Source organism: Rhipicephalus microplus, chromosome 5, assembly GCF_043290135.1.
Source record: "Rhipicephalus microplus isolate Deutch F79 chromosome 5, USDA_Rmic, whole genome shotgun sequence".
Classification (NCBI taxonomy): domain Eukaryota; kingdom Metazoa; phylum Arthropoda; class Arachnida; order Ixodida; family Ixodidae; genus Rhipicephalus; species Rhipicephalus microplus.
In genome coordinates, this window is record NC_134704.1 from 151,845,450 (window position 1) to 151,863,162 (window position 17,713).

Genomic DNA, 17,713 nt, shown 5'->3' on the forward strand with positions numbered 1-17,713 from the left:
AAATCTTGCGAAAAATTTAAGGTGCTCACTTTGTCACTTGTCACAATGTACTAACCTGTCGATGGTCGGGGATCTATCGCGTAAAGGCGTGGGTGTGTGCGCACAGGCGCACATGCACGCATGCACACATGCAACAGATGCACACACCATCGTGGAGACATCTATCTCTCCCATTAGCCTTGTTTCACTTGCCTTGCAGGGCACAGTAATACCTCATTAACTCGAAGTTGCAAAAACCAAGAAAAATTTCGAGATAAGCGATTTTCGAAGAAGACACACTCAGTGTTGCCGGACTGCTGTCACTGCTTGAGCTGAGTTTGGCGAAACAGCTTCCACAGCGAATTAAGCCCACCGGAACTGCTCCTCCACCTTTTAGCCAATAAGCACAGATTATTCAAACTGCGGGAGCGGGAGCAGAGGCGTCAGCAGCACGGGTAAGTGAGCTCTGCACATATCTACCTATAACTTTAGCAATTTTGGTCCTAGGAGGGTCAGAGGGGTGTCTATTTGTTCGTGAAGATACAAGGAGTTCAACCGCTACAAATACTGCTATTACAAACGAAAATTTTAAATTTTAGGAGCGGGAAACAGTGTGAATCTGTGAAAACAACAGTCAGACCACGGGCCCGGTGCCGCGCAGTTCCCAACCGGAAAAAAAAAAAAAAGCGTGTTGATTGAACTGCATTAAGAGGCCTGAGGTGTGGCCTCACCGGTAACCACCGCTGGGAACGCACTCCCTCACCAGAGAAAGATTGGCCACCCTGGTGCAGTATCTGGCCACTACCTCCCACATGCATACGCCTAATAACTCACGGCCCTCAGTCCCCAGCAGCTGCGAAGCAACTGACTTCGGCGGCGGTCAGATCTGCAACGCAGCAGAGGGTGCTAAGAATCTCCGGACTACAGGCCGCCATTGGAACCTGAACTTGGCAACGTTTAACGCTAGAACCTTATCTAGTGAGGGAAGTCTAGCTGTACTATTCGAGGAGCTAGAGGGTGTTAAATGGGATATAATAGGGCTCAGTGAGGTTAGGAGGACAGGTGAGGCCTATTCGGTGCTACAAAATGGACACGTTCTTTGCTATCGGGGCTTTTGCATACAGAAGAGAACTGGGAGTGGGGTTCCTAATTCACAGAAACATAGCTGGCAACATAGAGGAATATTATAGCATTAATGAAAGGGTGGTAGGTATTGTAATTAAACTGAATAAAAGATACAAGATGAAGGTAGTACAGGCTTACGCGCCTACATCCAGCCATGATGACGCTTCAGTTGAAAGCTTCTATGAAGACGTGGAATCGGCAATGAGTAAGGTAAAAACACAGTATACTATAGTGATGGGCGACTTTAATGGAAAGGTAGGGAAGAAGCAGGCTGGAGACCAGGCAGTAGGAGATTATGGCATCGGCACTAGAAACGCCAGAGGAGAGCTACTAGTGGAATTCGCAGAACGCAATAATTTGCGGATTTTGAATACCTTCTACCGAAAACGAGAAAACCGCAAGTGGACATGGAGGAGCCCTAATAACGAAAATAAGAACGAAATAGACTTTATAATGACTGCACACCCAGGAATCGTGCAGGATGTGGAAGTGGTTGGCAAGGTACGATGCAGTGACCATAGAATGGTACGGTCTCGAATTCGCCTAGACTTGAAGAAGGAACGACAGAAACTGATACGCAAGAAGCCAATCAATGAGATAGCACTGAGAGGGAAAGTAGCAGGAATTCAGAGTGTCGCTTCAGAACAGGTACTCGGCTCTTAGTGAGGAAACCAACCTTAGCGTAGATGCAATGAATGATTATCTGACGAGTATCGTTACGGAGTGGGCAGTGGAAGTTGGAGGCAGGGTAGTTGGACAGGACACTGGCAAGTTTTCCCAGGAAACGAAGAATCTAATTAAGAAGCGTGAAATCATGAAAGTCACAAGTACAACAGACAAAATAGAACTGGCAGAGCTTTCGAAGTTGATTAATAGGCGTAAGGTATGCGATGTAAGAAGGTATAACATGGAGAGAATTGAACACGCTCTGAAAAACGGAGGAAGTGTCAATGCAGTGAAAAGTAAACTTGGGATAGGCAAAAGTCGAATGTATGCACTAAGGGACAAAGAAGGCAAATCAATATGGATAGGATAGTTAAAATAGCGGAGGAGTTTTACAGAGATCTGTATAGTAGCCGAGACAATCACGACCTTAATACTATAAGAACTAGCAGTAACCCAGATGACACCCCACCAGTAATGATAGAAGAAGTCAGAAAAGGTTTAGAGAGCATGCAAAGAGGCAAAGCTGCTGGTGAGGATCAGGTAACATCAGATCTGCTGAAAGATGGAGGACAGATTGTGTTAGAAAAACTAGCCACCATGTTTACGAGGTGTCTTCTGACGGGAAGGGTACCAGAGTCTTGGAAGAACGCTAACATCATCTTAATACATAAGAAAGGAGATGACAAGGACTTGAAAAATTACAGGCCGATCAGCTTGCTCTCTGTAGTGTACAAGCTATTTACAAAGGTAATTGCTAACAGAGTAAAGAAAACATTAGAATTCAATCAACCAAAAGAACAAGCAGGATTTTGAACAGGCTACTGAACAATTGACCACATTCATACTGTCAATCAGGTAATAGAGAAATGCTCAGAGTATAACCAACCACTATACATAGCCTTCATAGACTATGAGAAGGCATTTGATTCCGTAGAAATATCAGCCGTCATGCAGACACTGCAGAATCAGGGCGTAGATGAAGTATATATAAACATTCTGGAAGAAATCTACAGGGGATCAACTGCTACCATAGTGCTTCATAAAGAAAGCAACAGAATACCAATCAAGAAGGGTGTAAGGCAGGGGGACACAATCTCCTCAATGCTATTTACCGCGTGCTTACAGGAGGTTTTCAGAAGCTTAGAATGGGAACAGTTAGGGATAAGAGTTAATGGAGAATACCTTAGTAACCTGCGCTTCGCCGATGACACTGCATTGCTGAGTAACTCAGGGGACGAATTGCAACTCATGATTACGGAGTTACACAAGGAGAGCAGAAAGGTGGGTCTTAAAATTAATCTGCAGAAAACGAAAGTAATTTACGACAACCTCGGAAAGGAACAGCGCTTCGAGATAGGTAATAGTGCACTTGAAGTTGTAAAAGACTATGTCTACTTAGGGCAGGTAATAACCGCAGAGCCTAACCACAAGATTGAAGTAACTAGAAGAATAAGAATGGCGTGGAGCACATTCAGCAAGCACTCTCAAATTATGACAGGTAGATCGCCACTATCCCTCAAGAGGAAGGTATATAACAGCTGTATCTTGCCGGTACTTAGCTACGGAGCAGAAACCTGGAGACTCACAAAGAAGGGTTCAGCTTAAATTGAGGACGACGCAGCGAGCAATGGAAAGAAAAATGGTAGGTGTAACCTTAAGAGACAAGAAGAGAGCGGAGTGGATTAGGGGACAAACGGGGGTTAAGGATATCATAGTTGAAATAAAGAAGAGGAAATGGACATGGGCCGGGCATGTAGCGCGTAGACAGGATAACCGCTGGTCATTAAGGGTAACTAACTGGATTCCCAGAGAAGGAAAGCGGGTTAGGGGGAGACAGAAGGTTAGGTGGGCAGATGAACTTAAGAAGTTGGCGGGTATAAATTGGCAGCAGCAAGCACAGGACAGGGTTAACTGGCGGAACATGGGAGAGGCCATTATCCTGCAGTGTACGTAGTCAGGCTGATGATGATGATGATGATGATGAAGCGATTTTCGAGATAAGCAAAGTTGCGCAAACGCTGAAAAAAATCTAGCGCTTTTTAGCAAAATCACTACTACTTATCGGCTCTTCAGCAGCAGGTTCTAATGTTTTTTCTCGTGAAAGATTAAAAGAGAAAAAAAATATCACACAAGAGACGTTAACCAGCTGGATTTTGCAGCACTGCTATTTGATTTAGCGGAAAAAAACTCCCTAATGCTCGTCTGCTTTGCGGTCGTGCTCGGGCCTAGGAAGGCCTCCTCCAGCTGCTTCACGCATCGCATCACACGATCTTCCCCGCCACTGCACTCCACCTTATTTCGTCTGCCTTCTCTATCATCAATGCTGTGGTGACAGGAAGGTTAGCTGCTCTGGCATTTCGCAGCCACGCCATCAACGCCGCTTCAATGTCCGAAAACTTCGAGCCTCGAACCCGCTTCCGCTGGCTGGAGAAGCTCTGCTGATATCCATTGAGCACCTTCTGCCCTTTCTTCAGCTCTGTCGAAAGCGTAGACAAAGGGATTCCAAACTTTTGCACAATGGTTGATTTCGTTCGGCCTCCTTTCTCCACTTCCCTAATTAGGGCAACCTTCCTTTCTAGCGTTAGCGGCTTGCTCTGCTTTTGTGACGCCATGCTTACAGCACTCATGCTAAGTCGCCGCTCCTGAAAGTCAGTGTTAAATCCGTATTGCGTGCATTGCGCAGATTAGACTGCAAGGAAATCACACCTTAGAAAAACAACAAGCACTGCCAAACAAACGAGAAAAAAGGATGCGACTACGCCAAGCGTGGGGCAATAAGCGAGGCCTGCTGCGTGGGAGTCGCACGACATGACACAGGGTTTCTCGACAAAGTTGATATGCCGCTAAGCTCAGACTTCACCTTCGCGGAAAGCATCGACGTAGCGGCAGACGCGAATAAATAAAAAACAAAAAGTAAAATTTTGACGGGTTTCAGGCATGGCAGCATCGCCCGAATCTTGTGTGATGGTCTGGTGGCGGAATTATCGTTCCACTCCTGCTCAAGATTTCGAAATATCCGAAATCCGATGCAGAAATACTTCGAGATAAAGGGGAAAAATATATGTGACATAATGGAGGAGGTTCGGTGCCGCGAAAAATTTCGACTTAGCCGATTTTTCGGGATATGTGAGTTCAAGTTAACGAGGTACTACTGTGTAGGGCTTGGCAACCGTTGCTCTTGGCTCACAGATGAACTTTGTGGGTTTGCAGATACCAGAATCGGTCAAAGGTCGTGAATTCATTCATTTGCAGTCACTGTTCGTTCGCTTTCTCTTTTTCTTCCTCTCATTGTGTTGTTTTACCATGATAATAGGGTAAATCTAAGGTTTCCTAGTTCTTTTCTACTATTTGTATTTTGGAGCTGGACTCGGCATTGCTCAATGAGAATGATTTCTATTGCTGTCTTTTTGTGCTTTTTGTAATTAGTCACAGATGCAACATAATTTTAAAAGCGAAATGCCCTAGGTCTGCTATTTTTGATTCAATGCTGATTGAACCATTATAGTCTAAATTACAGACTATAGTCTTAATTACAGAGTATCAGCAGCCTCAAGTGTTGTAAAAAAATTTTTGAAAAAAGGAGTTTACACTAGCCGTCTAACTAAAGCTTAAGAAACAGTGAATCTGGTCGATCTTAGGGCTTCGTGGCTGATGCTAGGTCCTTCCTTGGCGTAAACAAAGTAGAGCTGAACCTCAGCCTGTCACATATCATGCGAGAATGCTGAAGCTATAGCGGCAGAACTAGCGTGCAAAGCTGGTTGTGGTACCCTTGGTAGAAGCGCAGACCTTTTGATGCTTGTACTCTGCTTGCGCTGCGGACAAGCTGGGCGCGGTGGCCGGACGGGTCGTCTTCATTGTTGGGCACGGCTGATAAGCAACGGCATGAAAGGTTTTTTCTCAGGCACCCGACATTTTACGTCAACCTTTAAGCTCTGCTCTTAAAATAAGTTTTATACTACGCTTCGAGTCGAGTGTTAAGTTAGAATTGTGCAGCTTATGCCATATGGCGACCTATGCCACTGGAATTGCTGTATTTATTCGCATAACCGGCGCACTTTTTTTTTTTCGAGAAATCTAGTTTGAAGTTCGGGGTGCGATTACCAGTACGCAGAGTACAATTTCCGATATTTTTATTTTCAGCTACAGTATAGACTGTCGATAATGCACGTCTCCGAAGTCATGAATATCTGCACTACAGCTGAAACAACCTTCTTCATAGGCTACACTAGTGCAAAACATGCTGAGCATGCAGTCTGCCGCGTGCCCGATGATTGAGGCATGCGACAGGGTGTGCATCGAAATTCTTAAAAATTAACATCAAACATTCACGTTGCCAACCAAATGAAAACGAAAAAAAAAAAGTACGAAGATAAAGTGCCATCGCAGACATAGCAATCGAATCACGAACCACTATTCGAGTGCTACAAGCACCACCCAAGCCCCCTTTCAAAACTTCAAATAGAGACATCGAAAAGAGTTCTGTTGATTCTGCACAAGATCGCAACTGTGATCGCCCGCAACCGCCACTGAAAAGCACCAACAGTGATTAGGTCTGGGCTGCGGTTAGACATGTTGTCGTGGTAAGTTTGCGCTAGACAACATGAAGATTTAACGTCAAAAAGAATGCACTGAAGCACTGATCTAAGTGGCGCGCATTATACGATGTTTAGGTTGGCGGCCAGAAAAGCTTGCGCAAGTTCGCGTAATGGCAGCAAAGGCAAAAACATGCGTTGCAAAGTCGAAAACCTTTTAAATTTGTGGATGAAGTAGCAAATGCGATAACGATGACGCTTTTGCCGACAGGAAACTCAATGGGCACTTCACGAGGACGCGATCGCTCGTTTTAGGCAGATCGCGCACGGTCGTGCTATCAGCCAGAGCCACATCGGCACTAGTGCAAAGGTTAATCTGACACCCAAGCAATCGCCCTTGCTCACTCGGCAAGCCCACTTCAGTTAACGTAAGAGGGCGTCGAATTGCAATCATGTAGCACGGTGCTGAACTAGTGATTCCGGCCAAGTTCTGGGCGTACCTATTATGCATGGAAATTAAAAAAAAAAAAAAACCTGATTTCTCCACCAAACTTTAGGATGTGCCTATTATGCAAGTAAATTCGGAAGATCTATGTCTGTCGGGCATTTTAAGAGTTGCATAAAAATTTATGGTCATTGTAGAAAGCAGCGGAGGAGATGGAGACAAGGTGAGAACCACATGTGCACAGTGCACATGGTCCTTACTTTGTCTATGTTTTTTACTCTGCTTTCTTCAATGTTGCCGTACCAACATGCCCAGCAAGGCACTGTGCATTCTGAAAAACCTATGGTTGGTGGCAGCAGCGACCTAGCGTTAGTATTCCATTTTCCGTGATGTCATGTTTTGTCAATGTATGGTAATGACCAAATATTTTTTATATAGCAAAGAGACAAACTGAAAACTTAATTGGATAACTCTGGCAAGCTAAACCTTCTCTCTTTCTCTCTCTCGCTTGAGAGATGTAAGTTGTAGGGGTCTGCGAATATTCAAAATTTTAAATGTTTTTCTCGAATAGTGTTTTCGATTCGATTCACACCGATATTTTTACTATTCAAACTATTAGAACTTCCCAGAGACAAATGCAGTGAAGTCCTTTTGAAAATGACCCCGTCAGACCTGTAATATGCTTCACCTCGTCAAATTCTTGTATTGTGGCAAACCCGCCTTTCAGGCTTCGCTGTGATTGAATTTTTTTCAAGACAAAGTACAGTTATGAAATTAAAAGTGACCCCTTCAGATTCTTAGCGTGGTTCACCTCACGACGCTGTATTGCGGCAAAGCTGCCTCTCAACCTCTGCTACGTTCGCAAATGTATTGATTCTAGAAAACGGTGGTTCCAGCATGGAGATGATAGATGTGGCAAATGTCAGGGCTCAATTAATGCCGTTTTCGACCCGAAGTTTGGGTAGGAAGTTTGGAAAATAGGATGCCAAAAATTTTTAACATCCGAATTTTCTGTGTTCTTGTTTGTTGACATCTACGAGGCAGATTTGTAACTCGAACAGAGCGCAATCTTGTATGACACATCAGTTCGGCTTCCACAAAAGTTGAAAGAGGAGGAGAGGTGGAGGAAAATAGCATCTTTGCCTTTCACGTGTAAAGTGTTGTCGGCAATGCTTTGATTGCACTAATTCATATACCAATACAATTTGGCCTTTGGATTGACTCATTTTTCATAAAACAACTATGAAGTACCACCGTGCCAGTGCTTTGTCAATCTAGTGAAAAGAAACCCTTTCCTGTTCCTATGTCTCATAATAATATACACTCGAACCTCATTATAACAAAATTGCATCTTACACCAAAATAAGTTTGTTATATTCAAAACTTTGTTATAAAGATATATTCCTAAAACTTATGGTGACTTCCGCTACTAACTGCAGCGCACGATCACCGCGGGTTCAAGCTTAGCGAGCCACAGGGCCGCTACTCCATTTACTCGCGTGTAGCGCACCGCTCCGAGCGCGCTCAACTAATAAGGCGTTTAGCACGGCGCGGCAAACAGACAGTGTTCTAATGCAAAAATACACAACACTTTATTGCCTCTGGCGGCACCTCGAACAACAGTACAACGTCCGCTCCCGGGACGCGGGTAGCAAAGGCACCCGCACGCGGACGTTCACAATAAGGGGAAAACCGCGAGCACGTCGCAGTTGGCAATGGCGAGCTTTGACACGCCGGTCGGGAAAAGGTCCCTCGCGGTTATTCTGCGCACTCTCATGATGGCCAATGGGCCTGGTGGCGAGTGTTAGGGCAAACCGCGTACGCGTAGGCCTGCGGCAAGTGCGGCTTGGTGTGGTACGACCACTTCAAGCACTAGGCACCGCTGTGGGCTTAGCGTACGCTGCCGAAGCTAGCACTCAAGTAAAACACGCCTGCCGAGGTGCCCAAGGCCACCCCAGGCAGGCTAAAGTCCGGCGATTCCCAGAGGGGACGCAGACGAAGAAAAACACGTGCTTTCCCGGCGCCGACCACGGAGAAAAGAGCGCTCCCTCGGCGCGCGCGTACTGCGTGCCGTTGCCCGCACGTGGCGCCATCTATCGCCACACGTCGTTATCAGAGCAGGAAAAGCAAAAGGGTGAGGCCGTGCGGCGGAATGCCCGCGAAATGGTCGCAGGCACGCCTCAGATCCCCACAAACTTTTGCAAGGCTATTCATTATTTACTTTGTTATAACCGATATTTTGTTATATCTTGGTTCATTAAATTGAGGTTTGAGTGTACTTGTAAATCCTCTCCAACTTTTTCCTCCAATATTTCGCTTTGAACTGTTAAAAAAATATTAGAAAAATGTTTCATTCGATTCTCACTCACATTTCAATATTTGAATTCACTTAACACCCAAAATTTTGCAATTCGCACAGCTCTAGTAAAAAACCTGCAACATGCTGCAATGTGTGGTCATGATAAATGCATTGCTGTTCCTTTGTGGGCATAAAATAAGAGAAGTAAGGAATAACCTGTTAGCCCGCCACACTGACATGATATTTTCAAGTTTCTTCTTTTTTTTTTTGATGAAGACGTGGTCCTAGAGCCGTAGAGCACATACTGCGATCCTTTGTGAAAAAGCACTGCACAAGGGGATGCAAAACATGCACACATAAAAGACGCAAACACAAGCACTGTGTCTTTTATGTGTCTGTGTATTGTATTCTTCTGTGCGCTGCTTCTTCAAAAAGCACAACTCGCCAGCTAGCCCATCAGTACATATAAAACATACTGCAAAGCCTTCAAAAACACTGAGTTTTGCTACGGGCAGTTGTAGTTCTGATTCCTGTTCAAGCTGTGTCTGGTGTCACAACTGTGGAGGATGTCACATAGAAGCATACGTAAGCGAAAATTGTGGCACTTGCTCAGACTCACTCATGAAATATATTTTGCGCTTAAGGCTCAGTCGGACTCAGACTTGCCAAAATATTCCTGAGCTGTATTCACTCAGACTCACGCTCAGAAAAATTTTTTCTACCGGACTCACTTGGGCTCAAATTCGCCAAAATATTATTTGCTCAGACTCTCTCAGACTCACGGCTCGATTCGAGTCTGAGTGAGCCAGAGTGAGTCGAGCTGAATTCGCCGATCTATGCATGGAAGCGCAAGATTAGGACATCTTGTTTGCTCTCTTCATCTTGTGTGGTTGCCGCTATACTGCTATTTGTTGCGACGGCTAGTGCAGCAGCTTAGCAGACAACCTAGCGAGCTGAAAACAGTGTCGATTGTTATGTTGGTGCTTCCCGGTGAACACTTTCGAGTCGTGATGTCATGACGCATTAACGGGAATTATAGCTGAAACTGGCTGTACAGAAACTGCTATATTAAATTATTTAGAATTTTCCAAAGCTTGGCAGTATGTTTTCAACTGTTTTGTGATATGGGACCTCCATGTGGCACTGAAAGGGACTAGCAGAATAGTGTCTGTGCATTTACTGTCTTTGAGTCACGGGAAACAATGAGAAAAATTGCATTAAGTTTCAAGAAGTTCGACTCGCAAAGAGGCAGCACTGAGAGTACAAGCATTCAAGGAGGCAAAGGTAAACAGAAAGACTGCATCGTACAACTGCAACTAGAAGTAAACCGGCGATTGTCTTGCCTCGCAATGTCATACGAACTCAATACAAAGCGTTGACTGTGTAAACTATGTGAAGAGCTGAAGAGGGTGAGGGTGTCGTTGCTAATTCCTGTTTCTTCGCGGTCAACACCACTAACAGTGTGGCTTCCAGGTATGACGCAGTGGCGCTGGACGGCACGTACTACCAGAAAAACGGCTTCATCTCGGGCGGCAGCACTGACTTGGCGAAGCGGGCGCGACGCTGGGATGACAAGGCCTTCCACACGCTCAAGGCGCGCAAGGAGAAGCTCACTGAGGAGCTGAAGGAGATGATGAAGCGCACCCGCAAGGAGTCGGACCTGACGACGCTGCAGTCGCAGATCCGGGGCCTGGAGACGCGCGTGCGCTACTCCGTGACGGACCGCGACAACATCCGCAACAAGAGCATGGCCAACCTGGAGAAGGAGATTGCCCGCCTCGAGCAGGAGCTGAACCAGCAAGACCCACTTCTGAAGAAGCTTGAAGAGGAGATGCGGACCAAGGAAGCACAGGTCAGTGATTGGCTTTGTTTGTGAGAGTGTACTTTGAATTATAATTGCCGGCATCTTAGGTCCTAGAACAACAACATTATACAGTAAAAGCTCGTTAATTTGACACCCGTTAATTCAGAAATTCGGATAATTCGGACGGCTCTATTGGTCCCGGCCAAAGTGCATGTTAATCTATGACACCAAACCTTCGTTATTTCGTCGGAATTCGGCTCCGCACCGCTTAATTCGGACAAATGATGACGGTTGCTGCTTCACAAAAGTGTGATAAAGCAGTGCTGGCACCACTGAAGTGAAACCGAAACCTGAGTGGCATCGCCATCATCATCAACTAGTGGGGGTGATCGCAGCGTCACCGAACGTCGGCGTCTTCTTTCTTCTCCACTCAGCGCCTCCGACGCCATTTTCCCTTGTGTTGTTGTGTCGGAACCATTTCTTCTTGCGGAGTTCTCTTTTTCTTCCATTGTGGTCGTATTTGCATGCCACCACCATCGTGCGCTACAGTGATGGCAACGCCAAAAAAGCGGCAGAACTACGACGCGAAGAACTTGGCGACTAAAGTGGAAATTTTGGAAGCACTGAAGAACGGCGAATCGCGACAGCAGGTTATGACCAAGTACAACGTGAAGCGGCGCACGTTGGGAACGTACGTGAAAAATGAACAAGAGATTCGACAAGCCTTCGAAAGGGAGAAGTTTCATGCCTCTAGAAAGGGGTTGCGAACCGCAGCTCATCCCCAGCTCTAAGAAGCTCTGCTTCGGTGGATTACTCACTGTCGCAACGCGCATCTGCCTTTGAGCGGACCTCTCATCATGGCGCAAGGTGAGAAGTACGCTGCAATGATGAACATTGAATCGTTCAAAGCGTCAGAAGGGTGGTTTGCAAGGTTTCGAGAGAGATACGAACTTGTCTTCAGGAGTGTGTGCGGCGAAAAGGGCAGTGTTGACGAAAGCGTGACCACCGAGTGGAGAAATGTGAAGCTGCTGGAGCACATCGCCGCATATGAACCACGTGACGTGTTCGATGCAGATGAAACTGCTCTATTTTTCAGAGCTCTGCCCGACGAGACGGTGACTTTCAAAGGGGACGCGTGCATTGGTGGCAAGAAGTGCAAGCAAAGGATAACTGTGCTTCTTGCCGCCAGTATGACTGGCATGGAGCGCTTGCCACTACTTGTCGTCGAAAAGGCGCTTAAGCCACGTTGTTTTAAGAACGTCAAAAGTCTTCCTGTCGAGTACACAGCGAACAGGAAGGCATGGATGACATCGGGCATTTTTCGCGGCTGGCTGCAGCAGTTGGCCCGGCACTTCACGTCGAAGGACCGCAAGATAATTATGGTTGTTGACAACTGCAGTGCCCATAACTGTACAGTCGAACTGAAGAGCATCAAAGTAGTTTTTTTTTGCCGCCCAACACTACGTCTGCTCTTCAGCCGATGACCAGGGACCGATGGACCTTCGATTCACTACGTGAAGTCGAAGTACCGCAAGCACCTGCTAGAGCGAATGATCCTATGCTCAGAAGCTGGAAAGTTGTATCAAGTGGACTTACTCGGCGCAGTGCACATTATCGCCCACGTGTGGAAAAACACTCCGCCGCAAGTCATCGCCAACTGTTTTCGGCACAGCGGTTTTGTGAGGCCCGAGCATGCAGCAGTAGCTGACGATGGCATCGAGGAGGTGTCAGCCGAGTCCACCGACAATGACTGCCCGACTTTCGATGCTGTCCTTCCCACAGATGTGACATTTCAGGACTACATCGCGATTGATCATGGTGTCGCCACGAGTGGTCTCCTGACCGATCAAGAGATTATTAATGATGTCACGGGCGCCCATGAAGACCACGATTCCGACGAAGAATCATGCGAGGAGATACAGCCGCGACGTCATCGCACCTCACGGGAAGTCTTAGAGGCGCTGTTAATATTAGAGGACGCTTGCCTGAACACTCCCGACAGCTTGCGAGCTGTTGGCCATTTGGAACAGTTAAGAAAAATTGTGATGTCAGCCGGAATCTGCGCGAAAACGCAGACGACAATTACAAAATACTTCAACAAATAAAGGTATGCTTCTGCAGCTTGACTTTAAATGTTGTTTTCCCTGTTCATTCGTTAATTCGGCATTCGGTTAATTCAGACAGTTTTTCCGGTCCCGTGAAACCCGAATTAACGAGCTTTTACTGTATGAGAGACACTGTAGTGGAGGGCTCCAGAAATTTAGCTATCTGAAGTTCTTCAATGTGCACCTAAGTCTAAGCACATGAGCCTCTAGCATTCCAACTTTATTGAAATGTGAAGCATACTTAAAATGGCATTCCCCTTTGAAGTTTGTGGAGAAACAGTGATCCTTCTTGTTTCGCTTCCATTGTCCAGTTGAATTTGTGTATTGTCACGTGGTAGTGATGTTGAATAATTACGGAGTACTAAATGTGTAGTTCATAAACTTAAATCCTTATTGGGTGAGCTTATGTTCAAAAGAAAAGAAGACAACTGCAATTTGTTTGCACGTGCACAGTCATTATTTATTGGAAGCCTGATGTACAGGTCAGAAGTATTTTTCATTTACACTTCACTCATTGCACATAGTAATCACTGGAACTTGTGAGACCACACTTGAACAAGTTCTGATGCACGCTGCTGTGTCTTTTCGTTAGTGAAAAATTTCAACGCACATTAGTGCCCTCTAGTAACATCTGGCAAAAACTTACCAGCTTGCAGGTATGCACATACTTTTTGGGGACATCTTTTGTTCCGAATTTTAGCCCTCCGAAGTGCAGGTGGAGGGCCTTCAATGAGCACAGGCTTTACACTAGTAAACATGGCAGCATGTTAGCATTAGCAGTAATGGGGGCTGTTCTCTTTTTCGCAGGTGGATGAACTCAAGGAGGCGCAAAATGGCATCGAGGACCGTGTGTTCGCCGACTTCTGCGCCAGCATCGGTGTTGACAACATCCGGCAGTACGAGGAGCGGGAGCTGCGTGCCACCCAGGAGCGTGACCGCAAGCGGCTCGAGTTTGAGAACCAGAAAAGCCGCATCGTAAACCGCCTCGAGTACGAGCGCTCGAAGGACACGGGCGAGAATGTGCGCAAGTGGCAGAAGACTGTCGAGGACGACGAGAAAGAGCTGGAGAACTTGAAGCAAGCGGAGCAGTCCCAGATGCACTCCATTGACGAACAAATGCAGGTGAGGCACGCTGTCTTGCAAAAATTTTTCTCTTGGTGTTCCGCTTTCACTGGGACTGCAGTCAGTCACAAGCTGAGAAATGTAATGTAGTGCAGTCGTGATATAACATCAGGTTTGCAGTAGATTGTGGTCTATGTTGCGGAAGGATGTATGTACATCCTTAACAGTAGCTTTCGTCATCATTGTCTGTTTGTCGCAGCTGTGGGAAAGCATGATTTTTTCTTGTTTATGATCAGTGTAGCCCATGCGCTGTGTCTTACTTTTAGAAAATGAAATGACCATTAATGGTGTGGTGTACACGTATCCCGAAGGAGTACGGCCACCAGCGTGGGTCCGGTCTTAGCGAGCCGCAGGGCACGCGTTAACCGTCGCCGTGGCGGGAAACACGATACTGCTCAAGTCGCAACACTTTATTGTGGCAACACCAAACGCAGTACAGCCCGTTGCAAAAAGGCGCGGCGGGAAAGCAAGTAGGCTTATCCACGCCACGGGCACAAAGTACTACACAGGGTGCCGCGAGCACATCTCCGCGGTAAAGGTGATCCACGGAGACACCGGGACAAAGGGCCCGGTTGCTCGAGCGAGGGCAAAGGCGCTCGCGTTGGCTTCGGAGGGAGACGGGTCGGCGTAGCTAGGCCACGCACTAGGACACCGTACTGCCCTTTGGCCGTGCGTACGCAGCGGGGCAACAACAGGTGAGCGTTCGCCTTGGGCGCGAGGCGCCGTCAGCGAAGTCCGACGAGCCCCCGACTGACGGGAGCCGACGGACGGGAAAGATAGCGTGGCTCACCGTTTGCTGTCCCGGAGAGTATCTGACCGCTCCCGACGCAGCGCGCGAAAACCTCTCAAGAGTCCCCGCGCGCGGCGCCACAGTCAACATCCGCTACCGGGTGAGAGAGTTATACGTCACTCCGCCTTTCCCAGCGCGGCAGGCAGCAAAGGAGGGCAGACATGTCGGGACATGAGAACGGCAGAAAAGGCGGGAAAGCACGCGCAAAGGCAGCGGGCCAGCCTCAATTCCCACATTCCCCTCTCCTAAATTTGCCCTTTACCGGTCTGCAAAAGGCAGCCGGACGTCACCCATGCAGTTGAAATGACACTGCTATGAGCGACAGCTAACCTCAGTCCCAGCCCTGTTACTGCTGCTGAAAAAAAAGATTACAAATGAGGAACAAAAACATAAATAACAAAATAAACACATGACACTATACAAATAACTGCGGAAGGGAGCACACCAACGTGGCACTAGTGTTCGTGGTGCTAAAGGGGAATAGCGTCCAGTGCGCGGAAGGGCGGTAAAGGCGTGACAGTGTCCGCTGGGTGCGATGCCCGAGTGCGAGGTCAGAGGTACCGGACGGGGCTCACTGATGGCTCGTTGCTGGTTTTGATAAGCAGCGAGTCCGACGAACGCTGCGTCGGCTGTGCTTCTTCGGAGGCCCCGCATTTCTGGCTCGATGATGGAGCTGGGACGTTGCGCGAAGCCGGGCCTCTCCAGTGGTCAGGGATGCCGAACCACAACTGGCTGCGAGGCGCCCTGGCATTGGCCGGCAGCATATAGCTGCTTTCAGCTGGCCTCGCGCAGGAGCCATGGTGGGAAAGGCAGCGTGGCTTCTTCGGCGACGGCCGAGAGCAGGGCACAGCCAGACGGTCTGACGTCAGTGGGTCAATGACCCTCCAGCACCTCCAGCGTCCGCATCGATGGGGGGAAGCCATGACGCACTCTTCGCGGGCTCGCACCGAAGCGTCACGCACTTACACACGCACAGAAGCACGCACACACACCGCCGACAGCTGCGCGAGCGTAGGCGCAAAGCGTCCTTCGGCTCTCTCTCCGGGCAAGCACCGACACTCAAGGTCACACACAGCTCTCTTCGCGGTAGACGAAACGAACACGACAAAAAAAGTAAAAACAGAGCAAAAACGACACTCAACATCTGGCAAAAACATAAAACACAAATAACACTTAATATTAGACAAAAAACATAAAATACACATGAACACTTAAAAAAAAAAAGAAACACTGGCAGCAGACAGGGCGGGGTCAACTTCTTTACGAGAAAAGGCCGTAAAGAAGTTAGCCTATACTGAGGCTAGACGGTAAAACTGAGGGCCTTCGGTTGTGGAGAAGTCCGCCGTCCGGCGCGAAATCACAAAGGTGACCGCTTCCTCAGATTATACCGGCGCAGGGTCCGAATGCGGTCCGCCGCTCCGGGTGTGCCCCGTTGCTGGTGCGAAGTGCCGCAGGGCTCTGGCGCGAGCTCGTCAGACTGTGACAAAGGGTTTCAGGTCTGCGATATGGGCACGGCTGAGTTTTCCCAAAGGGGATCTTTCAGCTAGTACGCGCCACGGACGCTCACTGACAATCGGTTCGTAAGACCGGCCAGCTTTCCAACCCTTGGCTCAACCAGAATAGCGATAAAAGCCACGCTTCGTGCCGGGCCAGGTCACAACATTGCTCAGTTTGCAAAAACTTTCGAGCCACTCAGGTGACCGGCCATGGGTTCGTCGTGAGAGGATCGCAACAGTGCGGCTCTCAGACATTTGGGCATAACCACCTTAAACGGGTCTATGGACTCGTCGTCAGTGGCTATATATTTCAGCAGGAGCCCGTCATAGTCCAGCAAAATGAATCCGCCGGGGACTCAGCGACACACGCTGTTTCAGCCCCCTAATCGCGCCCGCCGCAGAACAAGCAGCGTAACGGCCCTCCGCACCTCGTCGAGACGGTTTAACGGCGCCCGCCGCAGAGCAAGCAGCGTATACGGCGCTCCGTCCCTCCGAGATTCGAAACGGATCACCCTGCTGAGCCTTCAGTAGCTCTTTGCTGCTGAAAGCGATTCCCATTCTCCCAAACGGGGGAGTCTGGTATCGCGCCCACTCAGGACCGCAGCAACAACCGCTTGAGTCGGCGTTACGGGTTCGCTCTCGGCCTCGTGGCCTTCGGAAAGCTCCCCCGCTCGGCCGTTTCGCGGTGCGCCGCTTATCTGGTTAGCAGCCAAGGTTTGTCCGCATGGGGACTCACCCTTCACGCCGAATGGCGGCGAAGCTGCTGTTTCGCCCCCGACGCTTGCAAGTGCTAAGGCACCGCTAGCGGCCGTCGCACCGAAATCCAGGTTCTCGGCAGACAACAGGGGGCACGAGATAGCGCGTAAGCTACCACGTAGGAGTGTATTCACCACAAAAAGGGGTGACGACACAGGCGAGCGCCGAAGGGCGCCCGTCGATAGAGGCGGTGGCCTCTTGGTGCAACGCGGCATGCCACGAAGCAGACATGTTGCGACGAGCCCGAATCGCGCAGGCGAACTGACTCGCTAAGAGCAGTCAAAAGCTAGAGCTTTTGATACCACGTTGGGCGCCAGTGTAGTGTACACGTATCCCGAAGGAGTACGGCCACCAGCGTGGGTCCGGTCTTAGCGAGCCGCAGGGCACGCGTTAACCGTCGCCGTGGCGGGAAACACGATACTGCTCAAGTCGCAACACTTTATTGTGGCAACACCAAACGCAGTACAGCCCGTTGCAAAAAGGCGCGACGGGAAAGCAAGTAGGCTTATCCACGCCACGGGCACAAAGTACTACACTTGGTGCTGCGAGCACGTCTCCGCGGTAAAGGTGATCCACGGAGACACCGGGACAAAG

General features: G+C 48.4%; 1 protein-coding gene across 2 annotated transcripts in view; it reads left to right on the top strand.

Annotated features, from left to right (window-relative positions):
- The window catches only part of SMC1 (structural maintenance of chromosomes 1), a 103,059-nt gene that overhangs the window by 43,034 nt on the left and 42,312 nt on the right, over positions 1-17,713 (top strand). The window contains exons 9-10 of one of the 2 annotated variants that reach the window (XM_075896066.1): positions 10,508-10,898; positions 13,763-14,077. In XM_075896066.1, the coding sequence (XP_075752181.1) occupies positions 10,508-10,898; positions 13,763-14,077 (706 nt within the window). The remainder of the gene's footprint in view (positions 1-10,507; positions 10,899-13,762; positions 14,078-17,713) is intronic. The other variant, XM_037424988.2, reaches the window with a different exon arrangement.